Genomic DNA, 18,195 nt, shown 5'->3' on the forward strand with positions numbered 1-18,195 from the left:
GGTTCCAGCCCTCATATCCTCGTGGTCTCCTCTGGCCCCGCTCCAACAGGTCCATGTCTTTCCTATGTTGGGGGCTCCAGAGCTGGAGACAGTATTCCAGGTGGGGTCTCAAATGGATGGAGCAAGATGCTGCAGTGCTGGGGCTTCCTTAGGGTTTAACAACTCCATGTCCCATAGCCGCAATCTGGGGGGCTGTGCTGGCAAAGCTCCCCCCCTGAGGCAGCTGCAGGAGGAAGGATTTAATGGGCTTTTCCAGCCTGGTGGGAGATGCTGCATGAGCGGGAGGGAGGGAAGGCGCACCTCCACACTGCAAGGAAATAACAGCAGCGCAGGAGGACTGGCTTTAACAGTTTATTTAAAATAAGTTTTGTTACAAAACAGGATTTTTTTTTTAATTATTAAAATACATAGAAACATCTAATCTTACAAAAGGCTAAACTTATTTTCCCTCTTTTGTGTGTTTTTTTTTTTTTAAATAGAATACAGAGAGGGCTGCAGTGGGAAGGAGCCATCAGTGCATCCTGTCGGTTATTTGCAGCAGGAGAAAGTGTACCCACGGGGGGGTGGGGGGTGTGTGCCCAGAAATACAGGGGGCAGCGCTGTCTCCTCCGACCCCCCTCCCCACCCCACCCCTGCCATCCCCACACAGAAGCCAACAGCCCTTTGGGCTAGAGGTTTAGGGTTTTTTTGTTTGTTTTCCACTTGTTTTCCATTCCAAGACCATGTAAACAGGGTATAAATATTACAAACACTTTCATCTCGACCACACTGTGATCGCTCTTGACAAGACAACAGGTAAATAACTTTACAATAGCTTCATTTGAGACTGCTAAATCCACCCTGGTGCGGTGCGACATGGGCAACCCCGTCACCGCTCTCCCTCTGTGCTGGGGCGGCCGCCACGGGGCCCTGGCACCACCGGCACCACCATGAATGGCAGCTCGGCTCATGCACGGCACCGGGGTGCCTTCATGCAACAACAGGGGCTTGAGAAATCTACGGGGAAAAGGGCTGCTGGGATTTTTATATTTTTTTTTCTCTGGACTCAGTCTTGGGGGAGCCCTGGCCAGGCTGGCCCTGTGGGGGGAACAGAGACATGTCTGGGGGCTCGCCTGGCTCTGAACTCCCCCCTGCCAGATACCTCCACTGTTGTAAAAACAAAGCTGGAGAGAGGGAAGGAGCACCCAGCACCTTCCCCGCTCCGGCTAAAAACAGCTGTCCAGCAAAAATAAAAAGTCAGAGCTGAGAGTCTGAGATGGGCGTTGGGCTGCGAGGAGACCCCCCCCGGCCCCGCACTGCTCACAGTGAGAGGTGCCATCACCCTCTGGTCACGGGCCCTGGTGGGCGAGGGGGGTGGCACCAAAGCCTTCGTGTCCTCCAGCAGCCGGCTCTTTGTAGCACCTTGGTGCCTGCGCTCATCACACGGGGACCGGCCTCAGTTTCCCTGGGGGATGATGAGCGTGGGTCACAGCAGGTGGGGGCCTCGGCCATCATTCCCCCAGCCCCATCCGGTGGCAGTTCAGCAGGCACTGCATTGAGCTGCTACCACCAGCGTCCCCACCAGCATCCCCACGAACGGCACAGCCCGGCACCCCTGCCCTGCCTGGGAAGCGGGGCCAAAGCAGAGCCCTCCACCGGCTCCCGGCCGCAGGCACTCACCTGGCAGCCGCGGCTGCCCCTAATTCAGGCTGAAATCGAAGGGGAGAGAGGTTCAGCCCCGGGGGTACTGCTGCAACCCCACAGCGTTGCTCCCCCCTCACTGTGCACCCCGAGCTGCTGGCAGCAGCTTCGCACCAGGACGTTTTTAGGGAAGTGCTAACCAAGATCCCAATGGCTAATTAGCCTTTTGTTAATGAGCTCGTTAGAAATCAGCTAGCTCCGCTGCGCAGACTTTGCTGGCTGGGACAAGGCTGGCGGCGGGAATCTCCTCTGACGGAGCGACCCCAGCCGGGCACCCGGGGTGTGGAGAGGATCCGCAGTGCCCCACCACCCACCTGAGGTCTGGAGCTTCCTGCGGATGGAGGCGGCGCGGCCGGAGAGCTGCCCTGGGCTGGGGGACGCGTGGCCCCGGCTGGAGGATGCTGCAGTGCCCGGTGAGTCACCCTGGGGGGGAGACGGGGCACAGCCCCAGGATTAGCCCATGCCAGTCCCCAGAGGGGAGAAACAGGGACAGGTTTGTGGGCAGATCATGCCTGCCTGGGTAGCGATGCCCAAATACGCTGTGGGGGTACCGCGGGGCTGCTGCAAAGCAGGGCTTGGAATCAAAAAAATCATAGAATCATAGATGGGTTTGGGTTGGAAGGGACCCTTAAAGGCCACCCGGTCCAACTCCCTGCCATGGGCAGGGACATCTGCAACTAGATCAGGTTGCTCAGAGCCCTGTCCGACCTGACCTGGAACGTATCCAGGGATGGGGCCATCTCCCACTTCTCTGGGCAACCTGGGCCAGTGTCTCACCACCCTCAGTGTAAAATATTTCCTCCTTATATCTAGTCTGCATCTACCCTCTTTTAGTTTAAAACCGTTTCCCCTTGTCCACCTTGGCTTGGAAGAGCCAAGGTGGCAGCAGCGGCTGGATGCTGCTGCTCGGGGCCAGCCCGCTCCCACTGGGTGATGGTCCCCAGTGGAGGTGGCTCCTGGGGACCACATTTAGGGGCAAAACAGGGGGACCCCCTGGGGTGAGGAGGAAGAGGAAGGGCACTGGTGGCCCCTCGGTTACCTCCAGCTGCTCCTGGCTGGGCCAGGAGGTCAGCTCAGCCTTGCGGGAGACGGGCCCCAGCTCCACGGAGCGAACCCTCTCGGCGAACTTCAGGGAGCACAGCGTCTCGCTGGTGTTTTTTTCGGCGGGGGAGACCTGCGGGCAGGCGGGAGCAGGCAGAAAGTCACCCTGCCGGCTGCCTGCGCAACCCCAGGGCTCCCCCACCCCGGCAAATGCGCCGGTGCCGGCCCGGCGAGATGCTATTCTTAAACCTGCTGTTCCCAGGATAGCCCCGGTCCATCCGCGCCCGGGGCCAGCCGGATCTCCTGTCACCAACTGCCCCGGCGCGAGGGACAGCCGGGAAAAGCTGCGGCAGGTGGCAGGGGCTCGGGCACCCCCCGAGGGGGCTCAGCGTGAGCACACGCAGCCATGGGAGGGGGGTCACAGGGCCGGGATGGAGGGGCTGCCAGAGTATAAAATCCTCCCGGCAACAGAGGGGATGGGGAGATGCTGACACGGAAGGACATCGTGCCCATAAGGATGGCACCCACCTGCAGGCAGGGGGGGACAGGATCATGGGCAGACCTCTGAGTTCACCCCCCATCCCTCCTCCTCGTCCAGAGCGCAGAGCTGCCCCCGGCATGGTGGTTGCAGCCCAGATGATGTCCGCACATGTACACCCAGTCCCACGCTCCCAGCCCAGCTCCTGCCTCCAGCATCCCTCCCCCACGCCCAAACCCATCCCCAAAAAACCACCACAGAGCGGCCGTGGGGATGCCGATGGGTGCCCAGTACCTGCACCATCATGAGGGTTTTGCTGTCGCCGCTGAGCGAGTCCTGCAGCAGGTAGGTCAGCTTGGAGTTGCGGAAGGGCACATGGCCCTGCCGGGAGCGCAGGGCGTAAATGACGTCACCCAAAGCCGAGAGGGACTTGTTGATGTGCTGCGCCTCGCGGAGCCGGCTGCCCTCCGCGCCCGACCGCCCGACGCGCTCTGATCCCGCCAGGTCCACCAGGTTCAGCTTTCCTGGGGACACACAGCCAAAACCCCCACCCCGACCCCCGGCTGGCGTCAGCGCCCAGCAGCGTGCAGCCTGGGGATGCCGCAGCCCAGACGCCCCAGTGAGGGTCTTGCCGCGCAGCACCCACCTGTGGTGCGGAGCCCTGTGCTGCGGTCGAGGCCGCGGACGGTGACGATGAGGAGGGCATGGGAGCGGGAGCTGTGCTCGTTCAGGTTGGTGCACTCGGTCGCCCGGTTGACGTGGCCAAACTCAAAGACCTGGGGAGAGCATGGGGAGGTGGCAGGTGACAACAGCCTGCCCAAAACCCACCAGCCCCACCCACCCCCCCTATCACCCAGGGACCCCCAGGGACGTAACCCAAGTGACACAACCCCATGAGCTGCCTGGTCCACCACTGTGATGACTGCTGTCAGGTCTCAGCCTGGGGGATGCACCAAAGGCCGAGGGTGACAGACAGGGCATTGCAGTGACAGCCGGCATCCCACTAATCCCTGGGGAGCTGCCCGGGCCCCATGCTTTTATTTTTAACCCCCCTGTGGCTCATCCCATGGGACAGTGACCGTGACATCGCCCCCAGGGACCTATTTTGGTCTATGTTGCTCCCTGGTGCTTCAGAAATACTCCCGAACCCCGGGGTCACGCACCAGAGTGCGTGATTTCCACTCCCATTTCATCTCCCCCATTTCATCACAGCCCCGGTGCCACTCTCCTGCTCTCACCGCTCCCCCCGTCTCCCCGCACCTTGTTGATGTCCTCCACGCTCTGCACCCTGAACTCGGTCAGGCCGGGCACGTAGAGCTGCCCGCTGCCGTCGGGGCACAGCTTGATCTCCAGCTTCTCCTGCGGCTCCTTCCCCAGCAAGTCCCTGTGCAAAGGGGTACCCGTCACCATCCCCACCCTGCCGGGGGGTGTGTGTGTGACGGGCACCGGCTCCCCTCCGGCACGCCATCCCCGCTGATGCGTGCCAAGGCTGCCAGAGCAGCCCTCTCCTCCCGGGGATGCTGCACACCCTACTTACAGACCTCCTCTCTCCGCTCCCCAAGTACCACCCAGCCCAGACCGTGCTCTTTATTGCCATTCCCAGTCCCCGTTATCCACATGGATGCGCTCCCAGCCTCCTCCCGACCCCTTCCACCTGTGGCTGGGCAGGGGAGGAAAATATTTCTCATGCTCCCAGCTCCCAGTTAGTGACTTCTAAATATAACACCCAGGGAGGAGACAGGGATGCTGCAGCAAGGCCGGGGGAGCGGGAGCCATGGCAGGGTTGGCAGCCTGTGTGAATAACGGAGCTCGAGGGTGAGTGCTTCAGAAGGGCGGTGTGCACTGGAAACAAATTTAAAAATAAATCTTTGCACAGGCCAAATCCAGCGCCCAAAGCCCTGGGAGCAAGGTGGGCAGCCAAGGCAGGGCTGGCGGGACGGTGACAAAGAGCAGCGTGCGGTGATGCCCACCCCCGCCGGCCCCCCCCGGCAGCTCCGCTCGCCCCACCAGAATGCCTTCCCCCCGCCTCCTCCCGGTACCGGAGCGCCTCGTTGTAAATCTCGGCAGCGCTGACGCTGATGGCGTAGTCCCAGTCGGCCGCCTTGCTCCGCACCTCGGAGAAGAGGAGCTGCAGGGCCCGCTGGTTGATCCCTGGGTTTGCTGCCGTTCCCTGATGGATTGGGGGAGAGAAATAGGGGGTAAAAACACTCTCTTGCATTTTATTCTGCTCTTTTTTTTTTTTTTTTTTCCTTAGCAGGAGCAAAGTCCGGCGGGAGTGCTGCAGAGGGCTACGCAAACCCCTTGGCAGCGGTAGTGACCATCAGTGGTGGACACACCGGGTCTGAACTGGCCACCAGCTGGGTTTAGGGAGGGTGCTGAGACTGGGCACCACGGGATGGGAAGCAGAGGAAGGAGAGGGAAGCAAAGCCAGGCAAATTCACCTCCATCGTGTAGGTTTTTCCTGCTCCTGTCTGTCCATAGGCGAAGATGCAGACGTTGTAGCCGTCGATGCAGGAGGTGACCAAGGCTTGGACCTCCTGAAACACCTGGGGGGGACCAGGGAGTGTCAGGAGAAGGTGGCTGCATCTCCCGCTCATGCCAGTGGCGTGGGCGGCAGCACCCACCTCCTCCTGGGACGCTTGTGGGGGGAAGACTTTATCCAGCTCGAAGGACACCTGCTTCCCCTTGTGCAGGAGGTGCAGGACGGCGTCATCATCGGCGTCGAAGGTCACCGCGTTGGCCGCCTCTGGGCCCTCACCATCCTCCTTTGTGATGGGGCGGACTCGCCCGAAAACCCGGATGTTTCCTTGGGGTGGGGGGATGCAGGGATGATGTCAGCTCCAGTGCATCCCGCTGCCACCCCCCCGTCCCCGGTCACCATCCAAACACCGGGTGGGCTGAACGCTGCACCAAAGCATCCCATCACTGACCCGACTGTCTCAGGGGGACACTGAGCACCCAAGCCATGGTGCTGGGGTGCAATGGGGTAATGCTCTCCTGTCCCCCAGCTCAGGGACATGCTCTCCCACGATGGGACCTGCCGCCCCCCCCCACCGCACACCTTTCAGCCGCACCAGTTCATTGTGACACTTCTTGCGGAGCTGCAGCTCCCGCCGGTACTTGCGCAGCAGCTCCCGGTTGGTGTTGTGCACCTCCTCGATGGCTTGGCCGATCTGGGGTGGGGGGGACGGAAAGTAGGGGCTCAGCGACTCCCCCACCATCCCCACCCTGGATGGTGGGGGGGGAGCTGGGGTGGTGGTCCTGGGTATGGGGTGCTCACCTCGGCCCTGGCGCTCCGCAGGGTCTCCTGGAGGAGCAGGGGGAAGTTGCGGACCTGACGCTTCAGGCTGTTGTAGTCATGGGTGAGGGTGCGCAGTGCGGGCTGCAGCGTCAGCAGGTTGGTCCGGACGCCTGCAGGCACGAGGCGGGGTGAGAGGCAAGGCGGCACGACCACCCCCAGCACCGGCCGGGCGACCTTGCGAGCCCCCCCCGCTACTCCTCACCTGCCAGGTTTTCGTGCACTGCCTTCATCTCCACTTGGGCGCGGGCAAATGCCTCTTCGATGGCATGGTTCTTCTCCTCCTCCATCGCCTGCATCTCCTCCAGCATCTGCCCATGAGCTCGCTCCAGCTCGGCCTCATACATCATGATCTGGGAAGGGAGTGGGGGGGGAGGGGGTTACGCTGAGTCGGCGGCTGCCCGCCGCTGTACCGCATCAGCTGCGCAGGCAGGAACAGTGTTGGAGCTGGGCGATTTCTGATTTACACCCGTGGCGCTCGGACCTGAGCTCGGAGCTGAGACACTGTCTTTTGGGAGCTCTGCAGCTGCTGCTCCATCTCCTTCAGCACCTGCCTCTGCATCCCCACCTGCTCCTGCAGGTACTGGTTTCGGGACTGGCTCTCACAGAGGGCTTGCTTCGCCTTGGCCGACTCCACCTCCACCGTCTTGATGATGTACTGAGGGAAAAAGGACCCAGAGATGGGGTGTACTGGGGAAGCAGCACCCGAGGGGCTTGGGATGAGCTGCCGTTGGCCCAGGGGGAAAAATGTACAAAATCATGGTACTGCGCTAACGTGCTCAAGACAGAGGGGTAGGTGGCACAGGGCACCCACTGGGCACCGCTTGGCACCCAGCCCAACCAGGAGAGCTGGAGAGCACTGTGGTGCTCACCTTTATCTGCTGGGGCTGGGACTTGAGGCTGGCGATGGTCTCCTGGCTGTCCCGCAGCCGCCGGCTGAGCCGCTCCTCCTCCTCGGCTCTCTCGGCCAGGGAGTCCTTCAGCCGCAACTCCACCTCGGCCAAGCGGTTTGTCTTCTGCTGCACCTCCAGGTCCAGCTCCGCCAGCTTGGCCCGCGTCTCCTCCGCCTCCCGCTGAAGCTGGGACAGTCGCTCCTGCAGCTCAGCGTTCTCCTGGCCCCGAAACAGCACAGCCGAGGCCGCGTCACCCATGGGTGCCTGTCACCTCGCTGCCACCGCCGCCAACGCCACCCACTCACCTGGAGGTGGGTGCAGTCCCGGCAGGGTACCTGCTGCTGCCGCCGCAGCTCCCGCAGCTCCCCCTCGCATGCCTTCATCTCCTGCCGCAAGCGCTCGTTCTCAGCCGCCAGCAGGTCCCGGTGCTTCTCCGCGTCCGTGCCGCCCTGCCGAGGGATGGGGATGGAAGCCCAGCCTGCTGCTCCCAGGGAGCCCCCAGCTCACAGTATCGGGGAGCCCCCACTCAGCTGCGCCTGAGGACCCCCAGCCCCCAGAGGGGCTTTGGCTTCCCACCGCAGAGCGCCAGTGCCAGGGAGCCTTTGCCGGCTGTGCTCCAAGGCCACCGGTCACAACATTGCGTTGGCCAGAAAATCCCACCACCTTTCACCCATCAATGTCTCTCTCTCTCGACTCGCAGGCTCCAAACTGTGACCCTGGGGATGTTTTAGTCCTTCTAAACCCTCCCCACGTGCCCCCTTCCTCCCCGGGGACCCACAGCTCTGGCATCCCTCTGGGCCAGGGTGGTGGTCCAACGTCCAAGCCCAGTGGCAACTCACCAGCTCCAAGCGTAGCCGGCTGATCTCCTGCGCCTGCTCCAGGAGCTTCGCCTTCAGAGTTTCAACCTGTCAACAACAGGCAAGGTTAACCAGGAGGCATCTCAGCAGCTTTCGGAGGAGACCCCGCGGTGCCACCCCGGCCACCGACGTCCAGTCTGGCTTGCACCTTCATTACACCTTAATTTTCCACCTCGCTCTGAGCGCCTGATTCACATGAGCTGACTAAAACAAGCGTTAATGAAAGGCTTGCTTCGACCTTGTTCGACCATGGGTATAATTTGTCCATGTTGAGCATTAGCAGGAACCATTATTAAAAAAAAAAAAAAAAAAAAAAAAAAAAAGGCATCATCTTTGGAGAAGGAAGAAAACAAACTTATCCGTAATTGTGTTTAAAGAGCCAGAAGTGCCTCATCCTGCCCTCGCAACACAGCTTTGCTTTGCCTTTGCTGTTTTTCTTTCTAGGAAAGTTATCTTGGGAGAAAGAGGGAGCAGCAGCTCTTTGAGAAGTCATCCTCTGATGGGAGGATGGTCCCCAGCCGCCCCATCCGGGCAGCTGCCCATCCCACGGGAACCAGGCTGCCCCTCCTGCAAAACCAGGTGGATTTCATAAATCCTCCACTTTTTTGTGCAGGGACCAGCGAGGCTTCCCCCCACCCCCACCCCCAAATATGCAGTTATTCAAATTAACAGTGGCATCAAGCGCTTGGCAAAGCCAGTGGTCTTGTGGGTTGGGTTTTTATGGGGTTTGCCCACCTGCTCTGTCCCTCATCCCCATGCCCAAAAACCAACGGCCGCTGGGCGAGCATCGCCGCCTCCCCAGAACTCACCCTGGAGAGAGCCGGACCTGGCTGTGGGCTTCACCATCATCCCCCAGATCCCAGCAAGTCTCCCGGTTTCCCCGTGCTGGGAAGCCACCGCGCCGCCAAACCCCTCGCCTGGACGCGGCAGGTTCTTGCCCCATCCCAATAACCACCTTTTTCTAAGCAACCAGCCCCTCCGTGGACCATAATTTAGGAACTGCTGATTAATACCAAACGCACATGTGCTGACATCGTGCTGTAATTAATTATGGTAAGTCGTTAAGCCACGCCCTTGCAGAGACGGCAAGCGCGGCGGGTGAGCACCTCCTGTGCGCCCCGTGCGCTCGGCAGGGCATGGCTGGGGCTGCGCCGGCGAGCTCCGGCGCGCTTTCGGCCGCGAGCTGGGGAATGCGGCTGCTCCCCGCCGGCGTCGGGACCCCCCCCTCCCTCCGCAGTGCACCGAGCGCACCAGCCTGGAGCTTGAGTGGGAAAATCCCATTTCCATAGGCAGTAAGGTAGATTATTAAGGTATTTTTTAATAAAAAAAAAAAAAAAAAAAAGAGGGGAGGGACCGAGAAGACAGAGTCACGGCTTGTTACGGGGAAGTCGGCGCCCCGGCCAGCCAACGCGCACGCCGGAGCCTGCCCACCGCTCACAGTGCCAGTGGCACCCCAAAACGCCGATGCACTTCCATCCCCTACCTGCTTGGGCATCTCCAGCCGCATCCTGCTCTCCGGAGGTGACAGGGATTCCTTGGCAGCCGGATCCGGCTCAAGCCGTGGCCCGGCCATCCCCAAGCTTTGGAAGTTCGGGTCAGCACTTCGCTCCGGCCAGCGTTGGCCGCATTCACTGCCGAACTGGCCGGCGCAGGGCCGGATCCTGCCAGCGCTCACGCTTGTGTCATGCAGACTATGCCAACCAAATGCAGGACAATTACCTCCACCTTTTTGACACCCGTGGAACAAGCAGAACCTGACTGTAACAGCTTCCACAACAGCCACATGCAAATCCCTTTATGAGCAGCCGGAATTTCAATCTCCCTGGGACAACCCAGGTCCTCGCACCAAGGACGAGGCCGCACCGGCCCAGGAGAGGGCTCTGGGGGGGTGTCTGGTGGCGGCAACCAAAACGCTCTCCCATTTGGCAGAAAACTCTGTGCCTTCATGTTTGCTTTCCACATCCTGACTCTCGAAAGTCACTAAAATTAATCTGCTGGGTCGAGTTAAAGAGCTTATCCGGTGGTGGTGGAGGATGGACAATCACCACAGGGCTGCAACCCCGATGCCCAAAGCCCTCCCGGCCACGTCATGTCCAAGGAACCGCACGTCCTCACTGGCATTATCGTGGTATCACTGTGACGTCAATCCGGGGGCTGCGAGCATCCCGAGGGAAGGATCCACGGGGATGGGATGGGATCTATCCCATCCACGGCGGGACGGCTGCAGTGCTCAGGAGCACCCGGCTCCCAGATCACCACTATGCACCCGAGTGGAGAAGATGCTCTGTGATGGAGGTCCTATGCTCCTTCCAAGCCCACCCCTCACTAACTGCAAGCCACGGCGCTCCAGCCAAGCCACATCATGAAGCTGGTGACCCCAACGGACCCCCATGTGTCCCCCAGTCCCCACCGTACCTGGGTTTGCAGCTGGAGAGAGCGGGAGAGCTCGTCGTTCTCCTGGGCAGCAAGCTTCTCCTGCAGCCCCAGCAGCTTCTCCTGCAGCCGCAGCTTCTCCTCCTGCAGGTGCGCCATGGAGGCCATCACCTTCTGGATCACCGGGAAAGGCCGGGCTGCCGGCAGGCTGGCACGTTTCCCACCGCAGAGCCTCCCTCCTGCAGTGGGAGTAAAGATGGAGCCGGTCAGGATCCTGCCGCCTCGTTGGGGAACGGGATGCCAGCTATGGGAAGAGTCCCCAGGGGCTGCGGTGGAGCTGGGATGGTGGGAAGCAGGACTTGCAGAAGTCCCACAGGGAGCAGTGACGTGCCAGGAGGTGTATTCTGAGTGCCACGGTGCCAGCCGGGCTAATGGTGGGGCTCCGGCCGGGTGAGCCCCTTGCGGGGGTGGGAGCCGAAGGGATCTGCTGATGCCAGCAGAACATCCCAGGCCGTAACACGGAGCGCCTGCCCACGCTACCGCGCCGTGACCCAGCCCCATCACACGCCAGGATGTTGCCGCCTTGCTCAGAAAACAACCGCCTTCACCACGGCACTCTGATTCATCCCGGCATCCCTTTTTTCTGAATGAGCAGGTGCCGGTGGAAAACCAGTATGTGATCGTGTTATTAAAGACTGCATCATTACACACAAATATAATGGAAGCCAAATTAAAATTATACAGGTACCCTGAACGGCTGTATTGCCTAATCCTTGCACGCTCGGCTTTCTAACCTTCCTTGTATTATTTTAAACATGGTTTTCTGCGTGTTAATAGAGCCACCGGTGCTGACAGAAGCCAACCTGGCCGTACATCAGAGCCTACCAAATGAATCCCTAAATGACTTGGTTGTTCCCAAGAAGCAATGAGCTGGCCTGACTCATTCCTGATGTGGGGATGAGGCACTGGGGCGGGCAAACCGGTGGCCAGGATCCCGGCTGCCCGGCGCCCTTCCCTGCCTGCTGTGGATTTCATCCGCTGCCACCAGAAACCTGAGGTTTTAAAGGCAGGACGTGATGCTGGGAATCGCTTCGCTGCCTGCAGGCAGATGCTGCCTGCTTTATGGGAAACGTCCGGAATACAAGAAGGATGACTTTTTTTTTTTTTGGCTGTGAATCGGACTTTCTACCTCTAAAAGGAGTTAAAGAGCCAGCAGAGCAGGCAAAAAACATGAAATGCTGGGACCAAACCACGACTGCGTGCCACGGGACCTATCCAGCAACGTCTGCAGAAGGGATCGCCGGATTTTGTCTTCCTGCCTTGGGCTGGATACTCTGCAAGACTGCCAACAGGCGCCAGCTTTTCTTTCTTTCCACGCCGAAAGCTCAGCCCAGCTCAAGCAGGGGACTGTGATCTTCCCTTTAAACCCAACACACACAAAACCCACTCCAAAACTTCTAAAGTTAACAGGAACGCCAGCTCCCACCCCTTGGGGAGCGTGCAGGGATAAAACAAGATTATGGGAGGCACCAGGGCTCTTGCGGATGCAGCGGGTGTCTGCACACATCATCCGCGCTAATCCCGGGCTGGGACCCAAGGCAGAGCCGGGTTCAAAGCCACAACACCCAGCTGCAAGTGAACCTGCCAGGCAGGGATGATCCCGCACGGATAACGCACTCCAACACCTTCCTCCAGCAAGAGCATCCTTGGGAGAGGAGCTGCCGGCCGGACCTGCGGTACATCTACCAACGGGCAGACGTGCTGGCGGCGACGCGGGCTCCGAGCATGGCAGGCACAGCACACTGACCCTCCCGTTTTCCAAAACGCTTTGAAAACCGTTTGGAAAGGCAGCCGTTTCCACGGCTCTGCCTTGTTACCACTGCCACGTGAGCTCCCTTCCTCCTGCATCCCTGCCCCTTCCCACCAGCTGCCCCAGGAGCTGCTCGGGGACGCAGCCGGGGGCCCACCTCAGGAGCAGCTCCAGGGATGAGGCCCAACAAGCCCGGACAATTCAGTCCGGATGATGAACAACGGGAATCCACAGGGATTCACCCACCCTGCCACAGCTGCACACACTGCAAGCAATTCCACAAACGTGCCGTTTGCCTTAAGAGGGTGGAAAGAGCGGTGGGTTCGCTGGCGCTCACCTGCTCTGTTCACCCGGTTAAATAATTCATCGGTCGCCCAGTGTCACCCGACGGCTGGCTGGTGTTTCATCTCTACCGAGACCCGATCCCCCCCCCGGTGAGCGCAGCCACGTGCCTACACGCACCCCGAAAGGGATGAGGTCCCCCTGGTACCCACCGGCAGGTACCGAACGCTCATCCCATCGCATCCCTCCTCCCCAGCGCCTGCCGCCGCATCCCGCCTTCCCCCTTACCTGCTTTCTCCAGGTTCATGGTGGAGGGTGCCGGTGCCGGCGTGGCAGCTGCCAACTCACAGGGGGACACCGGCAGCTCCTCCGTGGCCGGTGTTGGCGCCCGGTGCAGGCTCTCCTCCTGCCGCTCGCCTGCCGTTTCCCGCAGGGCCTGTGTCCGCGAGAAGAAACAGGACGGAGAGCTGAGATGCAGCGACTGTGCCCATCACGGCGGACACAGTGCTGGCAGCCGGCAGCCGGCATTTCACCGGGCTGGCCAGGAGGAGCGAGCAGGGAGGAGGTCGCAGAGGACAGGACAGCGGGACCCGGGGAAACCCTCCAAAGGAAGGATTTTGGTGTTGGGAAGCTGCTGCCATGCACTTAGCATGTTGTTTTTAGTTCTCCCCATAAACAACTCCTTCCCTCAGCTTGGTCATGCAGTTATATTGAATATTACCTATTTTTCTGTCTATGGCCTTAAAAAAAAAAAAGAGACCCTGGCTTGCCAGCAGGGTTGAATGTGAAGTTGCTCGCTGGTGAGCCGTGGCTCAGGTAATGCCATGCCCCATGGAATGGAGCACAGCTCCGAAAAAAAAAAGAAAAAGAACAGAGAAAAACATCTGGAAGGAGGAAAAGGAATATAGAGAAGGTCCCAAATTTCCATATCTATCGTATTTATCACTGGCTTGCAGAGAAAAAAAAAGAAACTTTTTTTTTTTTGTATCAAGCGCTACAGCACAGATACTTTTGGAAAGCTGTGCTGCTGATCAGCTGAGCTCGTAGAATTGCTCCTCGCCCCGTTCAAAAGTGTCTTTTCTTCCTTATATCTTATCTCAGAGCCCATGGCATCACCCCGCGGGCCAGCAAACCCATCTAAACCCGGGAGAGGGGTGAATACTCGCTACATGCCAAATATTTCTGAGAGTAATTGGGAAGGAGGCAGTGGGAACATCCTCCTGGAGAAGCCGCGTGTCTGCGGTGCCTCTGGATTTGAGACTCCGGGAGGGTTTTGCCGGAGGGAATTCATCAAGGCTGGTGTGAGATAAGAAGGTGTTTTCCTTCTTTTCAAAGAAGGGGAATTTAAATGATTTGCCCGAAGCCCAGAATGAACTGGTGGCAGCAACACCAGTACACAGTGTCCTGACACTGTCCCTGGCCGTGATAGCCTTCCTCCTCCTCCTCCTCCATCCCGCTGGCAAATACCATCTCACAGTGCTGCATTTTCTCATCACCCTTCTGCCTTAAGCTCTCCTGCCCATCTGACCCAGAAATGACCCAGAAACTGTTATTCTGGGCTGTTCCCCAGCATATTTTTTTTTTTTTTAATGCCTTCTGACTTCCCGGAGATGCTCTCCCCTCCCCACCCAGGCAGCAGCTCAGCTTGAGACACGCGGTGCCGGTGTTGAGGAGGAAACCAGCTGTGGTGATGGGGAGGGGGGACCATCCAGCTCCCCCACCCCCCGAGGGATGGCCCAGCAGGGTACGGGGCATCCTTCTCACCACCCCAAAAACGCCCTCCCCACCCGAGCCGCGGCCAGCTCAGCGCTCCTCACCTGGAGAGCCAGGCAGAGCCCACCGGCGTCGGCAGCGCCTGGCCAGCTCACGCCGAGGATTTTATGGTGAACCAGCGCAGGCAGCAGAGGAAGCTGGGGAGAGGCACCCGCTCGGCTCCCGGTGACCAGCGTGTCCTGCCCACGGCCTGAGACGGAGCGAAAAGCATCACTGGATCAACCTGAGAGCCCAGGATGGACACAGCCTTTGGCCTCGCTCCACAAACCCGCCTCCTCCTCCCCTCTGCTGTCACCACCCTGGTGCGGCGGAGACGGTGCATGAGTTTTATTAAAAATGTTAATCATGTTAATTAGAAAAATTAGCCCTTCAGGGGGCGGATACCGGTTGCCAACGACTAGTAGTGAGAATACAGGGTGTAGCATCCGTCTGTCCTCTGCAGGACCAAATCCGTCCCTGCACTGGGGACATCCCGCCCCGGCCCCCCACCAAGCTGCTCCGCTTCCCGCGATCCTATCTCAGAAAACCGCCAAAGCCAGCTTGCGTTACTGAAACCGGACAGACGGACCCTGCCAGCGTCACCTCCCTCCACTGCCCCCAAATATTTCCTTTATTTGTCATGCAGCCAAACCCGAAAGCAGACAGGGCAGCAGCTCCCTGCCCTTCTGAGCTGCACAAAAGGAAAACAGGATCTCGAGGAGCTTTTTCCCATGGCCGTGTCCTCCTCTGCCATGGGAAAAGTGGTGGGCGAGGGCTATGTCCCAACAAGAGCTGCCTGGGGAGCCTGTGCCCCCTTCCCCATCCTCCTGCCACAAGTGCTGCCACCACCGCAGCAGCCAGCCCAACAGCTTCTCTGGTGGGCCAGAAAAAAAATCAACAACCCACAAATAAAACCCCACTAATGCCATCTTTTTTTTTTTTCTTTTTTTTTTTTTTCCCTAAAACCATACGGAGGCGCTTGGGCCCGAGGTTGAAGCAGCATCTGGAGGGAGATGTGCCCTGATGAAGTCAGTCCAGCGCTCTGGACCTCTTCCCAGCCTGTAATTAGCCATAACATTTCGCGCGCACCGTGAAAATCGAGTGTTTCCAAAGCGCTGGCGAATGTCCGGATAAAAAGCGATGAGTTGCCCATCCCCGCACGGGCAGCGGCAGCCGCTGGGCAGAGGAATAGCTGAAAAATACCCATTTTTGGAGGCTTTGATGCCAACCAGTGTTCGGCCAGGCTAGCCCGAATGCCAAGGAAGAAGCAGCACCCAGCTAAGCAGCTGCCAGCTCGTTGGGATGGCGAACTCTGAAGCCAACAGCAAAAAAAAGCCCAAATGGGGGGAGTCCAGCCTCCCCCTTTCCCAAAACCGATCCGGCACCACTGCGAGGGAGGTGGGAAGGGCCGTTTCCCGACAAGCGGCTGCAGGTTGGGGCAAGCAGCCACCCGCCTGCAAAACAGCTCAGCCGCCGCAGAGAAAAGCCCTCGACTAAACTCACCTATGGGGTCTGTGCACCGGGGAGAGATAAGGAGCCCTTCCAAGGAGCCGAGGCCGGGGGGAAGCGACGGCCCCGCGTCTTCCCTGCCATGCGTGTCGCTCCGTTTTCTTTCCTACATGTTAAATTTTAACCTTTCTCCCCTAAGCTTTCAGCTCGGAACGCCAGGAGGGAGATGGAGGCTGCCCTCTCTGCTCATCCCCCTTGGCTGCCTATCGCTTCGCGCTCGCTTCCGAGTCTCCGTTTCTCAAATCCCGAGCTTCATCCGGAAAGAAATGTGAAAAATGCAGGCTGGCCTGTTCCCGGCCTCTCCTTCCCCAAGCGTGAGCGAGGGCGTGAGCGCGGCGGGCTGAGCCCCAAGGGAGAAGGACGAGCCACCGCGCCGTACTCACCATCCGGCGGATGGCCCTTCGGTTTCCAGGCGGCTGTGGCAGAGGGCACCGATCCCAGATCCCAGGTTTTGCGGGATGTGATCATGGCACGGGGGTCCCCAGCACACCGCTGCGGAGAAGCGCAAGGAAAGACATCTCAGCCCTGCAAACCCAGGGGACCGTGACGGAGCAAACCACGACGGCAACACCGTCCCCGACTCCCGAATCCCACGGAAAGTCGCATGAATCCTGATTTTCCTCCCCGGGGCGCCGAAAACCCCGGGCTCTCGGCGGATGTGACATAAACGGTGCCTGTAATTAATTTACTCATTCCTCAAGCCTTTCCAGGCTCCTCCTAACTGCCAGTCGGGGGTTATTTATTTCCGAACTCCCGGACCGCGGGCAGCCCCGGTTCCCCGGGGCCGGGCATCCCCCGTAGCCCCCCGCCCGCCGCCCGCCGCCGGTCCGGGGGTGCCTCGGCGGGGGGAAGGGGGGGCTGCGGAGCCCCCGGCGACCGCCCCGCCCTCCGCGGGGGGCTCTTCTCCTCCCGGGGCGGGGGGCGGCTCGGGGTGGTCCCGGTCCCGGTTGAGCGGGGGGGGCAACCCCGCCCCGCGCCCCCCCCGGTGCCGGTGCCGGTGCCGGTGGCGCCGCCCGCTGCAGGCTAAGGGAGAACCGTGCTCTCGCCGCCGAGAGCCCCTTCAGACAAAGGGAGCCCCGGTCCGGTCCGGTCCAGCCCGCCTCCCCCCGCCATCCCCGGCCGTGCCGGCGCCGGTGCCGCCCCAACCGGGGCCACTCACCGGCCGCGGGGCGGTAGGGGCGGCGGGGCAGCCGGTGCCAACCCGCTCCCCGTCCCCGTCCCCGTGCCCGTCCCCGCCCTTCACGGGCCCTTCGTTAACGGAAACGCCGAGCTCCGCCCCGCTCTCGTCGCCAAGGAAACAACCGAAACCCCCGACGGGCGGCGGAGGAGGGGCTCCCCTTCCCCTCCTACCCCCCCCCCCCCACACACACACCCCGGGGGCCAGAGGTGGCCTCGGCGGGTACGGGGACCCCCGGTGTCCCCCCGGCTCTTCCCAGGGCGTCCCGGCCCCCCCCTCCCTGTGCTCCCCTGACCCCCCCCCCCCCCCGCCTTGTCAGGGCCCTGGGGGTCCCCGCTACCCCCGGTGTGTCCCCGCTACCCCTGGTGTGTCCCCGTTACCCCCGGTGTCTCCCTGGCCCTTCCCACCCCGTTCCCAGTGCTCTTCTGGGAGCCACGGTGTACCCCCACGCTGCCCGTGCCCCCCTTCCCAGCACGGCTCATTGGGGTGCTCCTGCCCCTCTCCTCCAGTGCCGTACCCCCCCACGGCTGGGGTGCAATTCCCCGGGGGACGGTGGGGAACAGAACCACCAGCACCACCAAGAAGGTGCCGGCGGTGGCGTGTCAAGGACCATGGTGACAAACTGTGCCCTCACCCTCCACTGTGTCCCCACTGGTCCCAAACGCTGGTGCACCCTCTGGCTCACCGGGCACCCAATGGATTTCATGGGGAAAACAACCTGTTTCTAACCTGCGGGCATGAGGACAACGGCACAACCTGCCCCGAGACCTCTCCAAAGGCTCTGGTGTCAGAAAGGCAATAAAAAGAGTTCTGCTTTAAATACAATTTATATGCATTTTTAGGGCGCGATTTGTATCTACCTGCCTGTGTTGCACATACAATCATTATGCTAATGGCTGGTTTGGGTGACACCGGTTACTCATGACTTGTTCATGGTAATTAACTGGCAGTACTGGATATTTCCCACAACAAAACTCAACTTGGCACCCGTGGCGGCAGCGGGCGCCCCGCACTGATGGCTCACGTCCGCACGCCTGACGTCGGG

The 18,195-nt window shown here is 60.5% G+C and overlaps 1 protein-coding gene across 1 annotated transcript; it reads right to left on the minus strand.

The window, feature by feature from the left end:
• Window positions 1–335: 335 nt before the first annotated feature.
• KIFC3 (kinesin family member C3) lies at window positions 336–16,444 on the minus strand. Its single transcript, XM_082489572.1, has 20 exons — window positions 16,357–16,444; window positions 14,530–14,675; window positions 13,001–13,148; window positions 10,663–10,859; window positions 8,230–8,295; window positions 7,696–7,839; window positions 7,370–7,609; window positions 6,982–7,155; window positions 6,703–6,850; window positions 6,480–6,610; window positions 6,261–6,372; window positions 5,824–6,005; window positions 5,641–5,745; window positions 5,239–5,369; window positions 4,460–4,583; window positions 3,846–3,975; window positions 3,494–3,723; window positions 2,720–2,854; window positions 1,995–2,103; window positions 336–1,444 (listed from the first exon to the last, which is right to left on the minus strand). Exons 1-20 carry the CDS (start codon window positions 16,439–16,441, stop codon window positions 1,419–1,421), a joined length of 2,763 nt encoding a protein of 920 aa, XP_082345698.1. The 5' UTR covers window positions 16,442–16,444; the 3' UTR covers window positions 336–1,418.
• Window positions 16,445–18,195: the final 1,751 nt, after the last annotated feature.

The sequence above is a fragment of the Vanellus vanellus genome, assembly GCF_965231255.1.
Source record: "Vanellus vanellus genome assembly, chromosome: 12".
NCBI lineage: Eukaryota > Metazoa > Chordata > Aves > Charadriiformes > Charadriidae > Vanellus > Vanellus vanellus.

What these genes read in the sequence shown, in the direction of transcription:
- KIFC3 (XM_082489572.1), bottom strand. Translation starts at nt 16,441, where the DNA reads ATGATCACATCCCGCAAAACCTGGGATCTGGGATCGGTGCCCTCTGCC. An exon ending in GGCTCTGCCTGGCTCTCCAG is followed by an intron (nt 13,149 to 14,529) that starts GTGAGGAGCGCT and finishes TCGCGGACACAG; the next exon opens with GCCCTGCGGGAAACGGCAGG. An exon ending in CATGAACCTGGAGAAAGCAG is followed by an intron (nt 10,860 to 13,000) that starts GTAAGGGGGAAG and finishes CTCCCACTGCAG; the next exon opens with GAGGGAGGCTCTGCGGTGGG.